Consider the following 16,503-nt stretch of genomic DNA (forward strand, 5'->3'; position numbering starts at 1 on the left):
AACTCCCTAACATATTAATCTTATTATTTGTAGACTTTCCATCACAGATTAGAGTTTATTTCTTAGCTTGGTTTTAACAGATTTAGAGTGATTAAGAAGAAAATACTAGGTGCTGACAACCTACTTTTTTGGCTTTGTATTTTTTGCTTCTGCTTTGTCTCTTGTTACTTTGGTTTTTTGGATTTTTTTTACATTTAAAAAAATTTTTCATTTTATTTATTTATTTTTGGCTGTGTTGGTTCTTCGTTGCTGCACGTGGGCTTTCTCTAGTTGTGGCAAGCGGGCGCTGCTCTTCGTTGCAGTGCGCAGGCTTCTCATTGCAGTGGCTTCTCTTGTTGCAGAGCACGGTCTCTAGGCACATGAGCTTCAGTAGTTGTGGCTCATGGGCTCTAGAGCGCAGGCTCAGTAGTTGGGGTGCACGGGCTTAGTTGCTCCACGGCACGTGGGATCTTCCCAGACCAGGGCTTAAACCCGTGTCCCTTGCATTGGCAAGCGGATTCTTAACCACTGCGCCACCAGGGAAGCCTGGTTACTTTGTTTTAACCAGTCCTGTAGAATTATATTTACTATGCTGGTACCAATTAAAAAAGAATGTTAAAAAAGTTGTGCTAGTTGATCATTCTTTACCTTATGCATGTGGAATACTTTGATTAGCACTGGAAGGCTCCTCTCCTAACCGAAACTGTCTTTCCTATTAGCTTGTCCTGGTGTCTGAATTTATCATCTTTCCACCATTCTTTGGATTTAAGACATTGACACTTATAAAGTGCCATGAAGGCAGGTATCTCTCCTGTCTTTTTTTTTTAAAGTTTTTTTTTTTTTTTATAAATTTATTTATTTATTTATTTTTGGCTGTGTTGGGTCTTCGTTTCTGTGCGAGGGCCCTATCTAGTTGCGGCGAGCGGGGGCCACTCCTCATCGCGGTGCGCGGGGGCCACTCTTCATTGCGGTGCGCGGGGGCCACTCTTCATCGCAGTGCGCGGGCCTCTCACTATCGCGGCCTCTCCCGCTGCGGAGCACAGGCTCCAGACGCGCAGGCTCAGTAGTTGTGGCTCACGGGCCCAGCCGCTCCGCGGCATGTGGGATCCCCCCAGACCAGGGCTCGAACCCGCGTCCCCCGCCCTGGCAGGCGGACTCTCAACCACTGCGCCACCAGGGAAGCCCCTAAAGTTTTTTATTAAAAAATTTTATTATTTATTTTTGGCTGCATCGGGTCTTAGTTGCGGCACGCAGGATCTTCTTTGAGGCATGCGGGATCTTTTCATTGCGGTGCACGGGCTTCTCTCTAGTTGTGGCGTGTGGGTTTTCTCTTCTCTAGTTGTGGTGCACAGGCTCCAGGGCTCGTGGGCTCTGTAGCTCTGGCGTGGGTTCCAGAGTGCATGGGCTCTGTAGTTTGTGGCACACAGCCTCTCTAGTTGAGGCGGGCAAGCTCAATAGTTGTGGTGCATGGGCTTAGTTGCTCCACAGCATGTGAGATCTTAGTTCCCTGACCAGGGATTGAACCCACATCCCCTGCATTGCAAGGAGGATTCTTTACCACTGGACCACCAGGAAAGTCCCATTTCCTCTCTTTTTTTTATTGCTATAACTCCAGCATTCATCCCACTTCCTGGCACATAAATAGCTGCTCCATAAATATTTATTCAGTTAACAAATGAAAGCAAATTATAACATGATTGGTCATAGTTAACCTTATGATGTAATAGTTTATTAAATAACTAGTAGAACATAAAGCTGTGTGGTGACTGAAACACAATACAGATAAAATTCTAGGAAAGGTAAGTGATAGGACTAGAATGGTCCTCAGGCTTTATTTATTTATTTAAAAATTTTTAAATTTTATTTTGGTCCTCGGGCTTTTTGAGGTGTATTCTACTTTCCTTTTTTTTCCCTGAATTTAATTTAATTTATTTTTTTACACAGCAGGTTCTTAATAGTCATCCATTTTATACATATTAGTGTATGTATGTCAATCCCAATCTCCCAGTTCATCCCACCACCAGCCCCCCCACCCCCGCCACTTTCCCTGATTGGTGTCCATACGTTTGTTCTCTACATCTGTGTTTCTGTTTCTGCCCTGCACACCAGTTCATCTGTACTATTTTCTAGGTTCCACATATATGTGTTAATATATGATATTTGTTTTTCTCTTTCTGACTTACTTCACTCTGTATGACAGTTTCTAGATCCATCCACATCTCTGCAAATGACCCAGTTTTTCCTTTTTATGGCTGAGTAATATTCCGTTGTATATATGTACCACATCTTCTTTATCCATTCGGCTGTCGATGGCCATTTAGGTTGCTTCCATGACCTGGCTATTGTAAATAGTACTGCAGTGAACATTGGGGTGCATGTGTCTTTTTTTTTTTTTTTTAGTGTTACCAAGGATTAGCTGTGTGCTCTTACTCTCAGCTTACAGATTCACATTGTTGTTTTTTTTTTTAATTAATTAATTAATTAATTTTTATTTTTGGCTGTGTTGGGTCTTCGTTTCTGTGCAAGGGCTTCCTCTAGTTGCGGCAAGCGGGGGCCACTCTTCATCGCGGTGCACGGGCCTCTCACTATTGTGGCCTCTCATTGCGGAGCACAGGCTCCAGACGCGCAGGCTCAGTAGTTGTGACTCACGGGCCTCGTTGCTCCGCGGCATGTGGGATCTTCCTAGACCTGGGCTCGAACCCGTGTCCCCTGCGTTAGCAGGCAGATTCTCAACCACTGCACCACCCGGGAAGCCCCCGCATGTGTCTCTTTGAATTATGGTTTTTTCTGGGTATATTCCCAGTAGTGGGATTGCTGGGTCATATGGTAATTCTATTTTTAGTTTTTTAAGGAACTTCCATGCTGTTCTCCATAGTGGCTGTATCAATTTACATACCCACCAGCAGTGCACGAGGGTTTCCTTTTCTCCACACCGTCTCCAGCATTTGTTGTTTGTAGATTTTCTGATGATGTCCATGCTAACTGGTGTGGGTGATACCTCACTGTAGTTTTGATTTGCATTTCTCTAATAATTAGTGATGTTGAGCAGTTTTTCATGTGCTTCTTGGCCATCTGTATGTCTTCTTTGGAGAAATGTCTATTTAGGTCTTCTGTCCATTTTTGGATTGGGTTGTTCGTTTTTTTAATATTGAACTGCATGAGCTGTTTATATATTTTTGAGATTAATCCTTTGTCCGTTCATTCATTTGCAAATATTTTCTCCCATTCTGAGGGTTGTCTTTTCGTCTTGTTTGTAGTTTCTTTTGCTTTACAAAAGCTTTTAGTTTCATTAGGTCCCATTTGTTTTTTTTTGTTTTTATTTCCATTGCTCTAGGAGGTGGATCAAAAAGATCTTGCTGTGATTTATGTCAAAGAGTGTTCTTCCTGTGTTTTCCTCTAAGAGTTTTATAGTGTCTGGTCTTATTAGAGGTCTTAGGTCTCTAATCCATTTTGAGTTTATTTTTGTGTATGGTGTTAGGGAGTGTTCTAATTTCATTCTTTTATAGGTAGCTGTCCAGTTTTCCTAGCACCACTTATTGAAGAGGCTGTCTTTTCTCCATTGTATATTCTTGCCTCCTTTGTCATAGATTAGTTGACCGTAGGTGCGTGGATTTATCTCTGGGCTTTCTATCCTCCATTGATCTATATTTCTGTTGTTGTGCCAGTACCATATTGTCTTTTTTTTTTTTTTTTAAAAGATTTATTTATTGATTGATTGCTATGTTGGGTCTTCGTTTCTGTGCTAGGGCTTTCTCTAGTTGTGGCAAGCGGGGGCCACTCTTCATCACGGTGCGCGGGCCTCTCGCTATCGTGGCCTCTCTTGCTGCGGAGCACAGGCTCCAGACGCGCAGGCTCAGTAGTTGTGGCTCACGGGCCTAGTTGCTCCGTGGCATGTGGGATCTTCCCACACCAGGGCTCGAACCCGTGTCCCCTGCATTAGCAGGCAGATTCTCAACCACTGCGCCACCAGGGAAGCCCCCATATTGTCTTGATTACTGTAGCTTTGGAGTATAGTCTGAAGTCAGGGAGTCTGATTCTTCCAGCTCCGTTTTTTCCCTCAAGACTGCTTTGGCTATTTGGGGTCTTTGGTGCCTCCATTACAAACTTTAAGATTTTTTGTTCTAGTTCTGTAAAAAATGCCATTGGTAATTTGATAGGGATTGCGTTGAATCTGTAGATTGCTTTGGGTAGTGTAGTCATTTTCATAATATTCATCCTTCCAATCCAAGAACATGGTATATCTCTCCTTCTGTTTGTGTCATCTTTGATTTCTTTCACCAGTGTCTTATAGTTTTGTGAGTACAGGTCTTTTACCTCCTTAGGTAGGTTTATTCCTTTGTATTTTATTATTTTTGTTGCAATTGTGAATGAGATTGTTTCTCTTTAATTTCTTTCTGATATTTCATTGTTAGTGCATAGGAATGCAAGAGATTTCTGTGCATTAATTTTGTATCCTGCAACTTTACCAAATTCATTGATTAGCTCTAGTAGTTTTCTGGTGGCAGCTTTTGGATTATCTATGTATAGTATCATGTCATCTGCAAACAGTGACAGTTTTACTTCTTCTTTTCTGATTTGGATTCCTTTTATTTCTTTTTCTTCTCTGACTGCCTTGGCTAGGACTTCCAAAACTATGTTGAATAATAGTGGCAAGGGTGGACATCCTTGTTTTCTTCCTGATCTTAGAGGAAATGCTTTCAGTTTTTCACCATTGAGAATGATGTTGGCTGTGGGTTTGTCGTATATGGTCTTTATTATGTTGAGGTAGGTTCCCTCTATGCCCACTTTCTTGAGAGTTTTTATCATAAATGGGTGTGGAATTTTGTCAAAAGCTTTTTCTGCATCTATTCAGATGATCATATGGTTTTTATTCTTCAATTTGTTAATATGGTGTATCACATTGATTGATTTGCGTATATTGAAGAATCGTTGCATCCCTGGGATAAATCCCACTTGATCATGGTGTATGATCCTTTTAATCATACATCATGGTGATGTTGGATTCTGTTTGCTAGTACTTTGTTCAGGATTTTTGCATCTATCTTCATTGGTGATATTGGTCTGTAATTTTCTTTTTTTGCATCATCTTTGTCCGGTTTTGGTATCAGGGTGATGGTGGCCTCGTAGAATGAGATTGGGAGTGTTCCATCCTCTGCGATATTTTGGAAGAGTTTGAGAAGGATGGGTGTTAGCTCTTCTCTAAACATTTGATAGAATTCACCTGTGAAGCCATCTGGTCGTGGACTTTTGTTTCTTGGAAGATTTTTAGTCACAGTTTCAATTTCATTACTTGTGATTGGTCTGTTCATATTTTCTGTTTCTTCCTGGTTCAGCCTTGGAAGGTTATACCTTTCTAAGAATTTGTCCATTTCTTCCAAGTTGTCCAATTTATTGGCATACATTTGCTTGTAGTAGTCTCTTAGGATGCTTTGTACTTCTGCAGTGTCTGTTGTAACTTCTCGTTTTACATTTCTAATTTTATTGATTTGAGTCCTCTCCCTCTCTTTCTTGATGAGTCTGGCTAAAGGTTTATCGATTTTGTTTATCTTCTCAAAGAACCAGGCTTTAGTTTTATTATCTTTGCTACTGCTTTGTTTCTATTTCATTTATTTTTGCTCTGATCTTTATGTTTTCTTTCGTTCTACTAACTTTGGGTTTTGTTTGTTCTTCTTTCTCTAGTTCCTTTAGGTGTAAGGTTAGATTGTTTATTTGAGATTTTTCATGTTTCTTGAGGTAGGATTGTATTGCTGTATACTTCCCTTTTCGAACTGCTTTTGCTGCGTCCCATAGGTTTTGGATTGTCATGTTTTTGTTGTCATTTGTCTCTAGGTATTTTTTGATTTTCTCTTTGATTTCTTCAGTGATCTCTTGGTTATTTAGTTACGTATTGTTTAGCCTCCATGTGTTTGTCTTTTTACTTTTTTTTCCCTGTAATTTATTTCTAATCTCATAGCGTTGTGGTCGGAAAAGATGCTTGATATGATTTCAGTTTTCTTAAATTTTCCAAGGCTTGATTTGTGACCCAAGATGTGATCTATCCTGGAGAATGATCTGTGCGCACTTGAGAAGAAAGTGTCATCTGATGTTTTTGGATGGAATGTCCTATAAATATCAATTAAATGTATGTGGTCTGTTGTGTCATTTAAAGCTTGTGTTTCCTTATTAATTTTCTGTCTGGATGATCTGTCCACTGGTGTAAGTGAGGTGTTAAAAGTCCCCCACTATTATTGTGTTACTGTCTATTTCCTCTTTTATAGCTGTTAGCAGTTGCCTTATGTATTGAGGTGCTTCTATGTTGGGTGAATATATATTTATAACTGTTATATCTTCTTCTTGGATTGATCCCTTGATCATTATGTTGTGTCCTTCCTTGTCTCTTGTAACATTTTTTATTTTAAAGTCTATTTTATCTGATATGAGTATTGCTACTCCAGCTTTCTTTTGATTTCCATTTGCGTGGAATATCTTTTGCCATCCCCTCACTTTCAGTTTGTATGTGTCCCTAGGTCTGAAGTGGGTCTCTTGTAGACAGCATATATATGGGTCTTGTTTTTGTATCCATTCAGCCAGCCTGTGTCTTTTGGTTGGAGCATTTAATCCATTCACAGGTAAGGTAATTATCAATATGTATGTTCCTATGACCATTTTCTTAATTGTTTTGGGTTTGTTTTTGTAGGTCCTTTTCTTCTCTTGTGTTTCCCACTTAGAGAAGTTCCTTTAGCATTTGTTGTAGAGCTGGTTTGGTGGTGCTGATTTCTCTTAGCTTTTGCTTGTCTGTAAAGCTTTTGATTTCTCCATCGAATCTGAATGAGATCCTTGCCAGGTAGAGTAATCTTGGTTGTAGGTTCTTCCCTTTCATCACTTTAAATGTATCATGCCACTCCCTTCTGGCTTGTAGAGTTTCTGCTGATAGATCAGCTGTTAATGTTACGGGAGTTCCCTTGTATGTTATTTGTAATTTTTCCCTTGTTGCTTTCAATAATTTTTCTTTGTCTTTAATTTTTGTCAGTTTGATTACTGTGTTTCTTGGCGTTTCTCCTTGGGTTTATCCTGCCTGGAACTCTCTGCACTTCCTGGTCATGGGTGGCTATTTCCTTTCCCATGTTAGGGAAGTTTTCGACTATAATCTCTTCAAATATTTTCTCGGGTCCTTTCTCTCTCTTCTCCTTCTGGGACCCCTATAATGTGAATGTTGGTGTGTTTAATGTTGTCCCAGAGGTCTCTTAGGCTGTCTTTATTTCTTTTCATACTTTTTTCTTTATTCTATTCCTTGGCAGTGATTTCCACCCTTCTGTTTTCCAGGTCACTTATCCATTCTTCTCCCTCAGTTATTCTGCTATTGATTCCTTCTAGTGTGTTTTTCATCTCAGTTATTGTATTGTTCTTCTTTGTTCTTTAATTCTTCTAGGTGTTTGTTCTTTAATTCTTCTAGGTCTTTGTTAAACATTTCGTGCATCTTCTTGATCTTTGCCTCCATTCTTTTTCAAGGTCCTGGATCATGTTCACTATCATTATTCTGAATTCTTTTTCTGCAAGGTTGCCTGTCTCCACTTCATTTAGTTGTTTTTCTGGGGTTTTATGTTGTTCCTTCGTCTGGTACATAGCCCTCTGCCTTTTCATCTTGTCTATCTTTCTGTGAATGTGGTTTTCGTTCCACAGGCTGCAGGATTGTTTCTTCTTCTCTACTTTCCTCTTTTTAAGGAACCTACTTCATGTTAGAAAGTATGGAATTTCCTAGAGGACAGTAATTATTCTTTACTATGTCTTGATTGACAAAATAGATGATTTAAAAAAAGTAAAAGAGGTTTCATTACCACTGTTAAGTGAATATGTATTTTTTAATCTGTAATTGATAGATCTTATATTTATCTAGAGATTTATTTTATCTTTAGGTAAAACTTGTTATGCATATAGTTTTGCGGAGTCTTTGCGGTCCAAGTCCCTTTTTTGGTTGGCCACTGTTGATCTAGACTTGCTATTGGAGTGTGGTCTATAGGCCAGCAAACGTTGCTCTTACTTGCAGAGCATATTCGAAATGAAGGATCTCAGGCCCCACTCCAGACCTACAGAATCATAGTTAGTATTTTAATGAGATCCTCAGGTGGTTCCATTGCACATTTTTTGAGAACAGTATAGGACACATGATTGTTTTCAGAGTCAGGAGGCCATTGAATTTTTTTTTCTCTCCAAAGAGGAATAGGAGGAGCAGACTAAAGAGAGTTAAAAATCAATTTGGCTTACTTAATTACCATATTTTAGAATGGTTCTGTTAATTAGTTGCATAGGAATTCCTGAAAATGTGTGTGTGTGTGTGTGTGTGTGTGTGTGTGTGTGTGTAGTATCTTTGTGGTTTTGTCACCATGCAAATAAACTTTTTTGTGAAATATTGTTTGATTTAATTGGGACTCAAACAGAAGTGTACTGACTTGCCTGCAGCACGTTATTTATTGTCTATTTCTTAAGGAAATACTTTAGCATTGATCCTTTGGGAACCTACTTTTACTCTTTATCCAAAGGAGTACATGCCCATTTATTCCTCTCAGGGCAAGGTCAGACTACCATGAAGTAGTTCTGTGAGGATTGTTCCTTTTGATTCATTTTTTCCATTCATCACTGTGCCTTCAAATTCAGTGATATTTGAGAAAGAAAGCACACATTCTACATCACCTTCATGTATTTAGGATACCATATTGCCAAGTATCAGCCTCTGTGGAAGAATGCAAATTTAGTTTTTATTTGACACTTTACAAATCAACAGTTAAGCAGCCATTTGTAATAAATAGATACACTCAGCTATCTTAGTTAAAAATAATTGAGAAACTTGGAGTTTGACTTTTATCTTAGGATCCTTCTGAAGAAACTGGTTCTTTTACAGAAGGACTGTTAAGAAAGCTTGGTTTAGTGCTTAAAACCAGTGAAGTTGGGGGCAGTAGGGTTGCTGAATTGGGAGATATTTTTTTTGTTTTATTTAGTTTTATATTTGTTTTGTAAACTTCCTATGACATGGAAATACTTATTTTAAGTTAACATGAAATTTATTAGGAAGCTAAAATTTTAATTTACTTTGAAATTAGGAACCATTTTTCCTTGAATTAGTAATGAAATTATTTAATATAAGTTTTTTGGTAACTGTTCTTAAATTTAAGTTTTAAAAATAAAGTACATCATTTGATTGCTGAATCAGACCTTTTTTGTACTTTGGCAGTTTATAGATGGGCTAGCCATTTATAAACTTGACTTATTTATGTATATAGTCCTAAACACAGAATTTCCAAATCCATAAATGCTTCATCTCAATGGATATTTGGCAAGTACAAATTAGAAGAAACAAAGGGGTACGATTTCATACCCATCAAATTGGCAAAAATTAAAAATTCTGACAGTATCAGATGTTGGTAAGGATGTAGGGAAATGGGAAATTTGAGCCATTGCTGATGTTGGAGAAATATAATTTAAACCAAAACCTCCTGCCATCTCAAAAAACTTCTCTTCAAAGGTAGAAGAGAAAGAAAGTTTTATTTTTGACTAAGCATTAAGCTACAATATGATGCACATCACTGGCTATCTGCTAACAGATTGCAAATATGTGAAGAGTGCTCATCCTTTTATTTAGCTAGGCAGATAAAACCCATTATATGCATATTCTCAAGATAAATTATGAGTAGTGTTCAAGTAAGAGGACTTGATAGAAACATTTGTCACACATAGTTCATCCTAAATTCACTTGGTAATTGAGGTGACCATATGTATTAGCTAATTGCTTTATCCAAAGGAAAACTAAACTTACATATTTTTATGACAGGAGGTAATTTTGCAGCTTGGGGCTAGGTGGCCCTCTGAAGTTAGGTTCCTATCCCACAGAAACTGGCAGAAAGGGGCACTATCTCCCTTGATCACATTTCAAAGAGATGGCTTTTGGGTCCTTGAGAAAGATGGTCCTGAGTTGCTGGTTAGAGGCTTATTTAGCTTTTTTTTTTTAATTTAAATTTTTAGAAAGTTTTTATTTTTAATAACTGTATTTATTTATTTATTTATTTATGGCTGCGTTGGGTCTTTGTTGCATCATGTGGGCTTTCTTCAGTTGCGGTGAGCGGGGGCCACTCTTCATTGTGGTGCACGGGCTTCTCACTGCGGTGGCTTCTCTTGTTGTGGAGCACTGGCTCTAGGCACGTGGACTTCAGCAGTTGTGACACGTGGACTCAGTAGTTGTGGCTCACGGGCTCAGTAGTTGTGACTCGCGGGCTCTAGAGCGCAGGCTCAGTAGTTGTGGCGCACGGGCTTAGTTGCTCTGTGGCATGTGGGATCTTCCCAGGCCAGGGCTCAAACCCGTGTCCCCTGCATTGGCAGGTGGATTCTTAACCACTTCACCACCAGGAACGTCCCTTTAATTTTAATTTTTTAATTTTTATTTTATTTTTAAAACAACTTTTGGGACTTCCCTGGTGGCGCACTGGTTAAGAATCTGCCTGCCAATGCAGGGGACACGGGTTTGAGCCCTGGTCCGGGAAGATCCCACATGCCACGGAGCACTAAGCCCATGCGCCACAACTACTGAGCCTGCGCTCTAGAGCCCGTGAGTCACAACTACTGAGCCCACGTGCCTAGAGCCCGTGCTGCGCAACAAGAGAAGCCACTGCAATGGGAAGCCCACGCACCTTAATGAAGAGTAGCCCCCACTTGCCGCAACTAGAGAAAGCCAGCACGCAGCAATGAAGACCCAATGCAGCTAAAAATAAATTAATAAATAAATTTATTAAAAAAAATTTTTTTTTGTTGGAGTGTTGTTGATTTACAATGTTGTGTTAGTTTCAGGTGTACAGCAAAGTGAATCAGTTATACATATATCCACTCTTTAGATTCTTTTGCCATATAGGCCATTACAGAGTATTGACTAGAGTTCCCTGTGCTATACAGTAGGCCCTTATTAGTTACCTAGTTTATATGTAGTGGTGTGTACATGTCAATCCCAGTCTTTCAATTTATCCCCCCCTCACATCACCTGGTAACCATGAGTTTGCTTTCTACATCTGTAACTGTATTTTTGTTTTGTAGATAAGTTAATATGTACCCCCTTTTTTAGATTCCACATATTAGCGATATCATATGATATTTATTTAGCTTTTTAAAAGATTTATATACATTTCAAAGAGAAAGAATTTAGAATTACAAATTTTTAAAGAAAAGTATATGTGTGGTGTCTCTTCTCTTATTTTTTTTTTTTAAATTTTAATTTGTTTTTGGCTGTGTTGGATCTTCGTTTCTGTGTAAGGGCCTTCTCCAGTTGCGGCAAGTGGGGGCCACTCTTCATCGCGGTACACGGGCCTCTTCACTATCGCGGCCTCTCTTGTTGCGGAGCACAGGCTCCAGACGCGCAGGCTCAGTAATTGTGGCTCATGGGCCTAGTTGCTCCACGGCATGTGGGATCTTCCCAGACCAGGGCCCGAACCCGTGTCCCCTGCATTAACAGGCAGATTCTCAACCACTGCGCCACCAGGAAAGCCCCTCTTCTCTTATTTTTAACAGGGAGAATTAAATCTCTTATTATTATTTGCTCTTACACTGGTAAGTAAATTGATCTGCCTGCTTCAGTGGGCAATTTAGTCGTGTTCTAGTAAAGTTGGAGATGTTCATACTCAATGATCCAGTGCTTTTACTTCTAGATAAATCCCAGAGAAACTCTTAACAGACGTTCATGAGAGACTTGTAGGATTGTATACTAACAGTGAAACAGTGGAAACAACCAAACTGTCTGAGTAGGAGAATGAACAGATAAATTTTGGTATATTCATATATTACAATACTATACAGCATTGAAAATGAATAAATTAGAGCTACATGTATCAACATGAATAATTTTTAAAAATAATTTGACTAAAAGTAGTTTAGAAGAACAGGTACACTACATTTATGTAACATTTAAAAACAAAAACAAAAAAAACCATGGAGAACAAAATAATACATGTATTATTTATGGATACATAAATTAGTGAACGTATAACACAATAATAAACACCAAAATCAGAAAGTGGTTACCTTGGTTACCTTAGGAGGGAGGTACATAATGGGATCAGCAGGGAATTCAGATGTCTTTAATATTTTATTTCTTTTTTTAAAATTAATAATTAAAAACATTTTTTTAGTATTTTTTTGGCTGCACTGGCTTGTTGCTGCGCGTGGGCTTTCTCTAGTTGCGGGGAGTGGTGGCTACTCTTCATTGCGGTGCACGGGCTTCTCATTGCGGTGGCTTCTCTTGTTGCGGAGCACGGGTTCTAGGCGCACGGGCTTCAGTAGTTGCAGCATGAGGGCTCAGTAGTTGCCGCACACGGGCCCCAGAGCACGTGGGCTTCAGTAGTTGTGTTGTGTGGGCTCAGTAGTTGTGGCTCGTAGGCTCTAGAGCGCAGGCTCAGTAGTTGTGGCGCACGGGCTTAGTTGCTCTGCAGCATGTGGGATCTTCCCGGACCAGGGCTTGAACCCATGTCCCCTGCACTGGCAGGCGGATTCTTAACCACTGGACCACCAGGGAAGTCCAGTATTTTATTTCTTAATAAAAGAAGATCTTAAGTAAATAAGATAGAATGTTAAGGTTTAATTTATGTGGGCAGTCAATCCATGAGTGTTTGTTATATTATTATCTAGATTCTTTTGTAATGTTTAAATTTTTTTTAATTAAAAGTTTAAAAAGAGAGAGCCGGAGAAAAAGGGGACAGTGGAAATCAATTTGCTAGTATTGCATATTTGCACGGTAATGATAATGATCTAGTAAAAAGGGAAAAGTTAGTGCAGGAGACAAGGACAGTTGTAAGAGCAGAGTCCTTGAGTATGAAAAACAAAGTGAGATCCAGTGCAGAAGTAATTTGTTTGGCTTTTGATAGGAGCAAGGACAGTTTGTTGAAACAGGAGAGAAAGCAGAATAAATGGTGGGAAGAGGAAGTAGTTCTCTTCCGAATTTAGGGCGACTAACATTCAGGTTTGCCTGAGACTGGGAGGTTTCCCAGGATGCAGGACTTCCAGTGCTAAAACTGGCAAAGTCCTGAGCAACCAGGATGGTTGGTTATTCTGCTTGTTTTTCCTTAACAAAGTGAAAAGTTTGATCATCTGTTGGGAATGGGAATGGGAAGGGGATGATGGTTTAATAAGGTAAAAAGAGAAGCTGTATGAAGTAACTCTCTATCTTAAAGATAGGTGAGCAAATTCACTAGGTTGTCGTGGTATGATTTCTGAGCTTTGTTTGCTAAGGATCTGCTGTAATTTATGAGTATAATTTCAAAGTTCATATGGTTGTGTATCTTTACAGTCTCATTCAGCTGTTCAGATGGAGGTGCTTTGTTAAGTGGAAGGTTGGTTTTAACTATGATTTGACTACGCTGGAGGAAGAGGAGGAGCAAAGGAGGGAGGCCACAGGCAAGGGAGTGATTATAGTGATGGATCATCAAATCTCAGGATGGGTATAAAAAGTGAAGAAGAGAGGATGAAGGACAGTTGGAAAAGTGACTCCAACAGATTTCTAGACGTGAACTGGAATGATAGGAAGTGAAGAGAGTGAGATGCTTGAAATTGAGATTTTTGAGGTGGTGTAGTTACACTGGTTATTTATATGGTGATGGGAATAGGGGGCTGGAGTGGATGGCAGGAAAGATCATTGAGTGTGGTAATGATCACTCCATGGATGTGATTTTAGTGATTAAGGCAGGTTTTGGTACTCTAAAAAATATTCACTTATTTTCATATACTATAGTTTTCTCTTTCTTGTTTTATTTTGTTTGATCATTGCCTCAAATTGTAGATTGTATTGTTGTTCTTGAATGAAGATGGTTGTAAATAAATAAGTGGATGGATAAAAGCAAATTTTGTTTAATCAGTACTTGTTTTTATCATATGGCTTGCTACTAGAAACTTTGTAGTTGGTTAAGTTTCAAACGTTAACATCCAAAATGATGATCCACTGCCCATTAAGCTATTTTAGTTCCAAATAGGTTCAGTGAGGACTTTGTGTCATGTATGGTTATTAGTACTGTATTGCTTTGCTCACTCCTGTTTCTCTCCTTCTCTTTTTATAGGACCGCAACTGAATGCACAGCTAGAAGGTTGGCTTTCACAAGTACAGTCCACAAAAAGACCTGCTAGAGCCATTATTGCACCGTAAGTTTTAAGGGTCTTTACCCAGAATCTTTCATATGTTAATTATTAATAAAGAATGAGTATCTACGGATTGAATTAAAAATTAAAAATCAAATGCTGTGTTGAACTGAAGAAGTTATATTCACTAAATTTCATGATTCCTGTGGCTTTCACTTTAACTGAAGGATAAAGGAATTGGCTACTTTATTTTCTCAGATGCAGAAATATCAAATTTTACTTTTGGTAATAAAACTGACTTTTAAAACAGAGAGTTGTTTACATTAGATAAACTTGGTGATTTCAGTAGTATTTGGTACAAATGAATAAGTTCTGTTTTAAACATTGAAAAGATCTACTTTAATCACATAATTTTAAACTTATAATAAAAAATGGATTAAACATAATATGGTGCAGTATGGAGTAGCAGCCAGATTTTTAGGGGAGGGGTAGATTTTTTTTTTTAATGAAGAAAATCTGTGACTATTTCGTCTATGTTAGAGGGCTTTTTGAGAACTACAGGCCAGCAAACATACAGTTAACTATGTGTCTGTGTATGATGTGAATTCAGTTAATTTTGATTTGGTAAATGTTGGAGTTTGTGCTATTTCTGTCACAGCAGCATCTTTTATGTGACTTCTGTTGAGTTCAGGTTGGTACCTTGATAAATAGTAAATAGTGAAAATAATAGCAACCACTTATTAAACAATATGAGAATTAAATGAGTAAATACACATAAAAAGCTTACATTAATGTTTGGCACATAATAAGTATTCCATAAATGTTATGTATTTTTTGTGCCAAACTTTTTGTTAAATACTCCATTTGTATGGTCTAACTTCACCTCGTTTAAAAGATTCAGGAAGCTGACTATACTACTTACCAACTGTGTGACATATAAGTTATTTAATCTCTTGTGCCTTTGTCTCCTTGGTAAAATTGGAATAATAGTATTACTTTCATATAGTTTTTCCAAAGATTAAATGAGCTAATCTTTATAAAACTTTTAGCATAATGACTTGCTATTACTTATTTTGTTATTCAGCAAATATCTACCAGGCTAAATGCCAGATACTCTTCTTTGTGCTGCTCTTTGAATAAAACAAAATCACTACTCTCATGGTGCTTGCCTTTTAGTATTTGGGGAAGACAGACAGTAAATAAATAATTATATTCTGTGTCAGGTGCTGATGGGTGCTAAGAAAAAATAAAGCAGATAAGAAGATTGAGAGTGACAGTATGGGTAGGGAGTTGCTAGTTTAGATAGGATAGTAAGAAAAGGTCTTCCTCATAAGGTAACAATTGAGTCTAAATGATGTGAGAGAGAGGTTATGCAGATGCCCAGGGAAAAAGGGTTTCAGGTTGAGGACGAAGCAAGGACAAAAGCTCTGGGGCAGGATACGCTTAATGTGTTTGAGGAAAAGCAAGGCCAGTGTAGCTGGAGTGGTGTGTGTGTATGGGGAAGAGTAGTGGATGAGGTAGGCAGCGGGGGCTAGATTGTAGGGGGCTTTGTAGGAGAACATAAAAACTTTGGTTTTTATTCCAAGTGATAAGGCAAGTAATGAGAAGTTTTGAGCAGCAAAGTGACATGATCTGACTTAGGTTTGAGAAGGATTATTCTTGCTGCTGTATGAACTTTCTGTTTTGTGGGGGCAAGGAGTCCAATTTAGGAGGCTTATTACTATAGTACAGAAAAGAGATGACATAATGCCTTTGGCTGGGAGCTAGAGGTGGAGGTGATGAGAAGCTGTATATTCTGGGTATTTGGAAGGCAGGACCAATAAAATAGAACAAGTCAAGGATGACTCTTAAGTTTGGGCTTGTGAAATTGGAAGGATGGAATTGGGGTTTGTACTAATTAAAGGAGAAAACAAGGGTGGAGGTGGGGAGTAGAATTTGAAGTGTTTATATAAAATCTAAATTTTATTCTGCCTGTGTTAATGTTGAGATACCTATTAGATATCCAAGTGAGGCAGCTAGATATATGAATCTGGAGTACAGGGAAGAAGGGCTAGGCTGTGTTGGCATATCACACTTAACACAGCTAAGTGTGTAACTTTAATCAGACATGGTTGCCTCGGGAGTAAAATAGAGAAGAGAAGAGGTTCAAAGACCAAGCCCTTAGGCAAGCCAGCTTAATTTAGAGGTCACGATGAAGATGAGTATTTGCAAGGGAGATTTTGAAGGAGGACCAGTGGGGAAGGAGGAAAACCAAGAGTGAGTGAAGTCTCTGGGAGACAAAAGGATGAAAATGTGTCAGGGAGGAAAAGATGATCAGGTGTGTCAAATTCTGTCAAGAAGTCAAATAAGATGAGGATTGATAATTGATAATTGGATACTATGGAGATTGCTGGTTATTTTAATAAGAACAATTTCTATGGGGTGGTGGGGATGAAAGCACAGTTGGAG

The 16,503-nt window shown here is 38.7% G+C and overlaps 1 protein-coding gene across 1 annotated transcript in view; it reads left to right on the forward strand.

The window, feature by feature from the left end:
• Positions 1 to 16,503, forward strand: part of MEMO1 (mediator of cell motility 1) — a 133,978-nt gene that overhangs the window by 56,196 nt on the left and 61,279 nt on the right. The window contains 1 exon segment of the mRNA XM_036873019.1: positions 14,037 to 14,118. Coding sequence (XP_036728914.1) covers positions 14,037 to 14,118 — 82 coding nt within the window.

The sequence above is a fragment of the Balaenoptera musculus genome, chromosome 13 (assembly GCF_009873245.2).
Source record: "Balaenoptera musculus isolate JJ_BM4_2016_0621 chromosome 13, mBalMus1.pri.v3, whole genome shotgun sequence".
NCBI classification, from domain to species: domain Eukaryota; kingdom Metazoa; phylum Chordata; class Mammalia; order Artiodactyla; family Balaenopteridae; genus Balaenoptera; species Balaenoptera musculus.